The following is a 9,942-nucleotide window of genomic DNA, read 5'->3' as shown; positions in this document are numbered from 1 at the left end:
TATTATTATTATTATTATTATTATTATTATTATTATTATTATTATTATTATTTCCCTTAAGACCCAAGGCATCTTACAACAGATTAAAAAGCAAATGTTAAAAAATTACAAAATACAAATGATAAAAAGTGATTGAACTATCAAAATAAATTAAAACTAGTTAAAAACATAAGGCATATTTGAAAAAAGAAGCAAAAGAAAGAGAGGAAATAGAAAATTCAGGACGTTGTTTAGACAGGACAGGCCTTGTAGGATCAATTCTCAAAGACCTGTGGGACCAGAAACTCAGGCAGGCTCATAAAGGAGAATGTGGTCCATCAAATACTGTAGCTGATATAGGGCTTTATAAGACCCCCCTGGAATCATTTTAAAAGAGTCTTAAAACCTTCTTCTTTTGTCAAGCCTTCCCCCCTGAAGAATGAAGTTTGTGATTTTTGATACCATCGATTCTTTGCCTCCCCCGGATAAGTATGTTGCATGATTGTTTTCAGAGCTTTTGTATTATTGGATTTTATTATGATATTGTTGTTTGTAATGGTTTTTTAATTAGTCTGTAATCCTGCTTCGATCCTATGGGAGAGGCAGGGAAATACAAATAAAATTTATTATTATTATTATTATTATTATTATTATTATTATTAAAACCAGCACTTTGAACTGTGCCCAGAAATGGACTGGCAGCCAGTGAAGCTGTTACAAGAAGAAAGTAATGTGCTCTCTGTAGCACAGAACAGCTGCTTGGTTTTGGGACAAAACCCCGAACCCATGTGTTTTTCAGTGTAGAAAAGTCCTTCAAGACAGTTCAGAACATTCAAATTCAAGAAGAATATTATGCAAAAACAAACATAAAAAAGATTCTCCTGCAGTGGGGAGAAAATGGCATCCTTACATGCAAAGATAAACAGTCAAGGGTGTTATTCTCTGAGGATGCCAGCCACAGATGCTGGCAAAACGTCAGAAACAAACTCTTCACGAACATGGCCACATGGCCTGAAAAACTCACCAAAAAATATAGCCAAGGATGTCCATCCCTATTGCATGCTATATGTTGTTGCAGTATTGCAAGGCAATGCCTCAGAAATGTTGTATGGTTCATAATAAAAATTCTGATTATCTGGATGGATTCCTGCAACAGGCTGTTTGAAGTCCTGGAAATATTTTTGGAAGATCTTCTTTTGGAACATGAGGGAGAATTTCAGTATACGATCACATTGCTGCTTTTTTTACCTTGCTTTTTGGAGTTTGCGTGAGGAATGGGGATCTGTGGCAAACAGATGCATCTCCTGGACTGTGCGCTGCTGTTTCGACAAACGAGGGTGGACTGGATGGTATTTGTCATGACGGTTGGTGCGCCAGAACCTTGCCTGCCCTCTGCACAGTGCATGACTCTGCCTAAGAAGTTTTAATGAGCTGTACAAATTTTTGTTCCATATAGTGAATGCCAAGTATTGCTCAAAGCTTTGCAACGGCATAAAAATCCACCCGGTTCCTATAAAATCCATCAGATCCATCCAGTTCCTCAGTATCTCAAGCATGTTGCTCTGGAGCAGAGTTTCTTTTTTCCTGCTTTCTTTTCCAGGGACAGTGCACTGCATCATCTTACTACCTGCTGATACCCTCCAACATTTCGCAAATGACTCATAGAATCACAGAGTTGGAAGAGACCACAAATCATCTATTTATACATTTATTAATGCTTTTGTGTTGTTTGTAAATACAGCCGCCAATCCTTTCTTGCGGACTTGAGGTCCGTGGTCTTGAATATTCATCGAGGGGCGACTAATAGTATTAGGAAGAAGATTAAGGGCAGGGCAGTAAGATTTAACATGTAATTTGTTGTACTCTTATGAAAATATATATACTGACATTCAAACTGCAGTTGGGTTAGCAATATTCAATTATAGCTGGCCCCACCGAACCGAGAAAGAGGTATAAACACAGTCACCTTTGTATAAAGCAGCAGGCAAGCAAGTGAATAGCAAGGGAGGAATAAGTGAGAAGAAGCGGGAGTTGTTTCATCACTGGCATTAATCAGCAGCTAGGAATTACACATGGGTGGATTATTCCAAAATATCTGTTTTGCAAGTTTCAGGACACCCCATGAGAAGAATCCCAGACTGATGGGAATTTTTGCAGTTCAGGACTTAGCCTATGCAAAATTCACACACCATCGTTTCGCACAAGAAAGCAGCCCATTCTGCACAGGAAACAACAATTTTCGTACAGAACATAACACTGCTGTCCAGAAAAAGCAAAAAACCCCACATGTCAATTTTGCATGGAATAAGGGTGCATCTACACAGTAGAAACAATGCAGTCTGACCCCACTTTATGTGCTGTAACACCATCCTATGGAATCTTGGGATTTGTAGCTCTACAAGGTCCTTAGCTTTTCTGCCAAAGAGTGTTGGCGCCTCCCCAAATTATAAATCCCAGGATTCTGTAGGATGGAGCCATGGCAGTTAAACTGGTGTCAATCTGCATTATTTTTACAGTGTAGATGCCCCAAACTCTTGAACTGTGAATCGCCTCTGAAAACTGTGCAGTTGTTGAAGACGGTCTTGCAGCGAGAAGAAAATGGCTAAAATGGGATATTGCTTGCTTAAAGGGAAAATGAGTGAAGAATTGCATTCCAGCCGAAAAGATTCATGGTAAATAACCACTCTGCAACTTATGGTAATGGAGGAACGAGGTTTGTCCTGAGTTTTCGCTCTGCCTTCCCACACTTTCAGTCTTAAACAAGAATGAATGAAAGAAGCAAGAATGAATAATCTGATGAATCTTCTCAAAGTTTATGAAAGTTTTCATGTAATTTTCAATGATTCTTTGCATTTCAGACTTTTGGGGGAAAACATTTTTGAAAGGAAAAAACACCTTGAGATTTGTAAACACACTCAAGAAACTTTGCACAAAAGATAGTGTCTTCTGCACAGTGAACAAATATTTCTGCAAAGAAAACAATGTATTATGCATAAAATTCAGGTTTTGGGTAAAAATATTGCTTCCTGCAAAACAGAATATTACTTTTTGCAAAGAAAAAAGGACACAAAAGGCAAAATCATCATTTTGTGCCAGTTTTCCATTTTCTTGATGGGGAATGAGAATGTGCTGCCCTATCCTTTCTCAATGAGGATAAAAATATTATTTAAATCCCTACTCTCTGATTCCTTTGAAAGCTCCATGGAGTCTGTAAGACCCGGGTTGGCAGTCTGTTAGTGAGTTTCAGTGATGTCACTGGCCTAACAGTGTGACGCTGCAGCAAAGAAGACAAATAATATTTTAGTCTACATTAATAGAATCATAGTTTACTTCAAGGGAAACAAAAGTCCCACTATATTCTGGGCTGATCAGGTTTCATCTGGAGTTCCACATGCAGTTCTGCAAGCCTCATATTAAGAAGAACATAGACAAATTGGACCTCTTGAGAACTATCAGGAGGTCATAGAATCATAGAATCATAGAGTTGGAAGAGACCATAAAGGTCATCCAGTCCAACCCAATTCTGCCATGCAGGAACTCACAATCAAAGCACCCCAACAAATGGCCATCCAGCCTCTGTTTAAAGACCCCCAAAAGGGACTCCACTACAATGCAAGGCAGTGTTTTCCACTGTCAAACAACTCTTAAGGTCAGGAAGGTCCTCCTAATGTTGAATTGGAATATCTTTTTCTGTAGTTTGAATCCATCACTCTGTGTCCTAGTCTCTGAGGCAGCAGAAAACAAGCTTGCTCCATCCTCAATATGACATCCCTTCAAATATTTAAACAGGGATATCATATCACCTCTTAGCCTTCTCTTCTGCAGGCTAAACATCCCCAACTCCCTGAGTCGTTCCTCATAGGACATGGTTTCCAGACCCTTCACCATTTTAGTCGCCCTCCTTTGGACACATGGCTCCAGTTTCTCCACATCCTTTCTAAATTGTGGTGCCCAGAACTGGACACAGTATTCCAGGTGAGGGCTGATCAAAGCAGAATAGAGTACAGTGGGACCTTGGTGTAATAATAATAATAATAATAGCTTTATTTTTATCCTGTTTCTCTGTCACAAGGACAATTGAAGCGTCTTACAATTAAAATTCCATACAACGCTAAACATAGTATCCCAGTCTTCCATTCTGGACACCCCCCCCCCCAAAGGATACAAAAACTGGTGGAACCTTAAGTCCCGTTGTCCCCAATGGTGGCACATGCATGTGCCACCACTGAGGACAACATAGTTTGCCATCCATGGATGTTGAAATCTGTGGATGGCAAGCCCATGGATGAGGCCCCACTGTAGTACTATAATATTCCTTGATCTAGACACTATACTCCAATTGGTACAGCCTAGGATCATACAGGCTTTTAAAGCTGCCACATCACACCGTTGACTCATATTCAACTTGTGGTCTACTGAGATTCTTACATCCTTTTTGCATGGACTGTTGGCAAGCCAGGTGTCCCCCATCTCTACATTTCATTTTTCCGCCCTAAGTGCAGTACCTTACATTTCTCCGTGTCGAAATTCATTCTGTTAGTTTTGGCCCAGCTTTCTAATCTATTAAGGTCATTTTGAATTTTGATCCTCTCCTCTGGGGTATTGGCTGCTCCTCCTAATTTGGTGTCACATGCAAATTTGATAAGGATGCCCTCTATTCCTTCATCCAAGTCATTGATAAAGATGTTGAATAGTAAACTGGGCCCAGAACAGAACCCTGTGTGACCCCACTAGCCACTTCTCTCCCAGATGAAAAGGAGCCATTGCTGAGGACCTTTTTGGTTCAGATCCACCTAAAAGTAGCATTGCCTAGCTCTCTGAGGGTGATATTATTGCTGAGTGTGCAGCTAAAAGAAAATACCTGGACATCTCTCTACAGCTTAACCCACTCTCCACCGCCACAGACTTCATTATCTGGGACGGGGAAAACGGCTGCTCCACTGAAAAGCTGGTTGTTGTTTTTTAAATAAAAGTCACAATTGAGTATTAAAGTTTATTGCCTTTCATCGCTGTACCTGTTACCAGAAAGCCATCAGAGTGAGATCTAGCACCTGAATAGTCCTGTTTCAGAACCTTTGTCTGCAGATTCTGAAAAAGTGGTTTTTGTGTGGATTTCAATGGGGACATGCTGGAAATAGGTTTCCTTGTGCAGAGTCTCCACCGTTGTCTCTTTTCAGGAAGGTGTGAAGGTGTAGGAGATCAATTGATCCTTCCTTTTCTGGCACAAAAATGGCACTTGTATAGATTTCTGCACATGGGAGCATCAGACTCACTCCCTAACCACATTAGGGGAAACAATTATACTTTTGAAATGAAGGCACATCTCACTGGGTGCTGAAAGAACACTGGGGTGCAGACAGAAACTGCACTGCAGAGTTTGATGTGCCTTTCAACATGCATCCTGAAGGCTGACTATAACAATTTTCTAAATCCCAACTACTGATTTCTTTCCTTTCTCCTTGATGGAAAAAGGGTCTTGATGGAAAAAGGGTCTTGATGGGAATCAGACACAAGCACAGTGTAGGATGATCATCTGTACCAGTGGAGCAACAAGGCTCTCATGGGAATCCTGCAAGGAAGATTACCATCCCATCTTTAAAAACTCTAGGGGAGCATCACCCCCAATTTAATTCAACAAATGTCTTAGCACTGATTCCTCCCTGCATCACCCTCAGAAAATATCTGCGACTGCAGATGGGCTGTAGTCACAGTGAACAGTTAAAGCGTTTTGATAGCATTTTGTTCATTCATTTATTCATTCTTTCATTCATGGGATTTATATCCCACCTGTGTCCTAAATGGGATTCAAGGTGGCTTACAATAATTTAAAAGGGTAAAGCTAAAACATGAATTACAAAAGTTAAAAAGTAAGCAGAAACTGGATTTAAACTGAAAAAACCTTGCATAGCGACTTTTGCAGATGACATTCGGGGTGAATCTGAACAGAAAGTAGAAAAAAATCTGCAAAAGCGGGTTGTTTTTCAGATGATGTTAGTGAGAATTAACATGACAGTAACCTAAATGGAAACTAGACAAAACCCACTCCTTTTTACTTTCAGAAAATCCTAAAAGTAAAAAGGGGTGGATTTTGTCTACTTTCTGTTCAGGTTAATGTCACATTAACCCCGTTGTGTATGAAAAACTACCTGCTTTTGAGGGTTTATTACGGTTTTTAAATCCCGTTTCTGCATGGGATTTTTGCAATTTGTCCCCATGTGATAAACTCCAATGACTGTGGAGACCTGGGTTTGAATCCCTGCTCAGCCATGGAAACCTATTGGATGACCTTTTGCAAATCACACACTCTCAACCTCAGAGGAACACATCTTGCCAACAAAATAGGGTGCTCTAGGGTTGCCTTACGTCAGAAACAACTTGAAGGCACACAACAACAAGGATCACAGTCGCACAATTGCAAAAGGCGATGCTACTCCGTTTAGTGCTTTGCATTTTGGACTGCAATTCTGGAGACCAGGGTTCAAATCCCTACTCAGCCATGGAAACTGACTGGGTGACCTTGGGCAAGTCACACTCTCTCAGCCTCAGAGGAAGGCAAAGGCAAACCCATTCTGAACAAATCTTGCCATCATATATTTGCCATAGGCAGGTCTCCATCAGCTGGAAATGAGTTGAACGCAGACAAGAACAACCACTCAACTTGTTTGCTAGATTCTTGGGAATCACTCATAGACTGTGTAACCAAAGTAGTAACAAGAACAACAACGCACAACCACAACTACAATAATAATTCTACTACAGTGATGTGCTTTCACTTTTTTCCTGAATTATCTGCTAAGTAATTTCCTTTTAATACCTTCAAAATACCGGCCCCACAAAAAATCAATAAAAAGGAGGGTAGAAAAATGCCTTTCCTCTTTCTTAACAACACATACATTTGTATAAACATTAAAGTTTACGGATAGTTTCCCTCCTTCAAATCATCCTTCTCCCTTTCCAAACTAGAAAGCCGCAAATGCTTGAACCTCTCAGTGTCTTCTTCTTCTTTCCGGTCACTGGCATTGCCTCATTTTTGTCCCTTTTCCTGCCACCTGCTTTTCGGTCTCCACTTCCCACCTGCTCTCTCCATTTTGCTCCTTATCACAGCATACATATATTCACAATATACATATGTGCTCTTTTTCTCATGCAAATACTAGCTTCATCGTTTGGGAGCAATTCTGTGGTTCAGGCGGGAGAAACCAAGGTGATTTTTTTCCCATGGCTGTTTTTTGGGAATTGACTCAGGCTACATCTGCAATGCAGAAATAATCCAGTTTGGCACTACTTTAATTGTTCAATGCAGTGGAATCCTGGGATTGGTAGTTTGTTGTGGCACCAGAGCGCTCTGATAGCAATGGCTGAATAGCTCACCATACTACAAATCCCAGGATTCCATAGGATGGAACCATGGCAGTTAAAGCGGTGTCCAAGTGGATTATTTCTGCAGTACAGATATAGCCTCAGTGTTGTGAATGCTTCAAACAGACTCTGCAAATGACTGATAGCGAGCAAGATTTAGATATTAATTCAGGAACGAAACTGCATTGATTCTGTGTCAAACTGCATTCATTCTGTAGTGTAGATGCATCCCCTATCTGTCCATTCCCTGTCCTGATTCGTACAGCAGGGTCTTGGTACCCAGAGCTTGGGAAAGTTATTCTTTTGGATCACAGTTCCAAGAATCCAGTACTATGCTGCCTAGAGATGCTGGAAGTTGGCCTCCAAAAGGTAGTCTCTTTTCAGCGTTAGAAAAAGGCATAAAGAGACCCAGCAACATAGGCTTATTCTAGCATGAGCTTTTGTGGATATCCGTCCGCTTTGGCACCTCCAGCTAAGATCTAATCTACACTGCAGAAATAATACAGTTTGATACTGCTTTAACTGCTGTGGCATAATGGTATGGAATTCTAGGGTTTGTAGTTTGGTGAGATATTTATCCTTCTCTTTCAGAGAGCTCTGGTGCCACAACAAGCTACAAATCCCAGGATTCCATAGCACTGAGCCATGGCAGTTAAAGCAGTGTCAAACTGCTTTAATTCTGCAGCGCAGATTAGACCTACGCCAACCAATACTCATGCTAGAATAAACCAGTTCGTTTCAAAGGTGCAGCTGGATTCCTTTATGACTTTTTAGTTCCAGTAAAAATCAGCTTTCCCAAACATTTTGGTAACCTTCTTCCTCTCACTTTATTCCACCCGGAGCTCCCAAGGATGGAGACAAGTTGTGAAATGGCAGAACCTGGTGCCAGCTGAGAGGAATTCAGTTTTGTCTGGACTTTGTCATAAATAGGAAGGCTGCTATCTAAATCCTGAATTCAGGCCCACTCTAGAAGAATAAGGGAGCCATTGTGGTGTCGAGGTTTGAGTGTTGGCCTAGGACACTGGGAGACCAGGGTTTGAATCTCATTCTTTGGAGGTTTTTAAGCAGAGGATGGGTGACCATCTGTCAGCACTTTGACTGTGTTTTGATTGTGTATTTTTGCACAACAGGGGGTTGGAGTAGATAGCCCTTGGGGTCTCTTCCAACTCTATTACTTTTTAAATCTACAAATCCCCCTGGAAACCCACTGGGAGACCTTGGGCAAGTCACACTCCCTCAGCTTCAGAGCAAGGCAATGGTAAAGCCCCTCTGAACAAAGCTTGCCAAGAAAAATCCATGGTAGGATCACCTTAGGGTTGCCATAAGTTGGAAACAACTTGGAGGTGCACCACAGCATGGACTGGGATAATAAACAAAGCCATGCGTTCAAACCTAGAAACAACATGTGCATTCCAGGCAATGCTAAAACATCTTTCCAGAGCAGTTGGAACTAGAACACAATGAGTTATCATGTGGCTAGGCATGTGGACACTTGGCACAGCATTTGTTGCAGAGTTATGGCATGGGGGAGAAGGGAGAAAGGATCAATTCAGTTTGCCCACCCACCCACACTTCAAAAACAGCTGTGCAAAAGGCTTTGTGAGCACTGTGAGTTATCACAGCCAAAATAAACCAAGTGCGCAATCCCTACCTTGTTTCTTCCTCCTGGCTTGGGTGAGCATTTCCACTGAGTTTATGAACAACAGTAACAGGAGAAGTACGATCCACTGCATCTGGCCAGGAGTAAAACGGGGACAAGGACAGAATCAGATCATCCAAGCGGCAGGCCGTTTGGGTCAACCCACCCTTGCCAAATGTGGACTGAGCAACCAGGTCTTGCCAGGCGTTTAAAGGGCTTGGAAAGAAAAGAAACCTTCACCACATCTCCAAGGAATGGTGTCTTGGCAGGAGCTGGTCCTGAAAGCAAGGCTCTGTGGTGGCATGGAGGAGAAGCGAGGTGGGTTCAGTCTGTTGGCAGGACCATGCTGTTGAAGAAGATGGGGTGGTTGATCCAGGGCACTCTCTTATAAGCGGTGGCAGGGCCGTTCCTTCCTCACCTGTTTCATGCACTGTGCAAGGTGATCCCCACATCAAAAGAGCACAAGGCAGAAGACAGCTTGGCGCTTGGGCTGGCACCAGTGTGGACCTCTCTCAGGGAACAGTTTGCTCCACTGCTTTGCCTTGCCTTCTTCCAGCCGAACTTCTGCCATGGTTAGAAGGGAACTAGGTTGAATGGAAAAGCCTTCCCAATTATTGGGGTGGAGTCAAGGAGGTTAACCATGTCTCTGCCGGGCCGGGCCGGGCCACATCTGCATCCTTTGCCTTAGCGGTGCTGTGGCCCCTCTGACAGCCGCTGACAGCTTTTCTGGATTAGTCGGACACAAACGTTTCCTCGAGACTTTGGAGCACAGGAGGGGGAAATTTAATCACTGCCTGAATTGACTCAACCACATTCCATATGACGAACTTGGTGTCTCCTGGCAGGGGGTGAGAGGGGCCCCCCTTTCCCAACCGAGAAAGAATTCAAAAGCCCCGGCCTCAATTTTTTACAGCCGCCCCCTTCTTATGACAGAAACTAATCATTTCTTTGCATTTGATAGCTAC

The 9,942-nt window shown here is 42.2% G+C and overlaps 1 protein-coding gene across 1 annotated transcript in view; it reads right to left on the bottom strand.

Annotated features, from left to right (window-relative positions):
• RSPO4 (R-spondin 4) overlaps window positions 1–9,643 on the bottom strand; it is a 57,779-nt gene extending 48,136 nt beyond the window's left edge. Inside the window, exons 1-2 of the mRNA XM_042461587.1 lie at window positions 9,396–9,643; window positions 8,990–9,071 (exon numbers count right to left, since the gene is read on the bottom strand). Coding sequence (XP_042317521.1) covers window positions 8,990–9,071; window positions 9,396–9,404 — 91 coding nt within the window. The 5' untranslated portion in view covers window positions 9,405–9,643. The remainder of the gene's footprint in view (window positions 1–8,989; window positions 9,072–9,395) is intronic.
• Window positions 9,644–9,942: the final 299 nt, after the last annotated feature.

The sequence above is a fragment of the Sceloporus undulatus genome, chromosome 4 (assembly GCF_019175285.1).
Source record: "Sceloporus undulatus isolate JIND9_A2432 ecotype Alabama chromosome 4, SceUnd_v1.1, whole genome shotgun sequence".
NCBI lineage: Eukaryota > Metazoa > Chordata > Lepidosauria > Squamata > Phrynosomatidae > Sceloporus > Sceloporus undulatus.
This window is presented reverse-complemented; position numbering and strand designations above follow the sequence as displayed.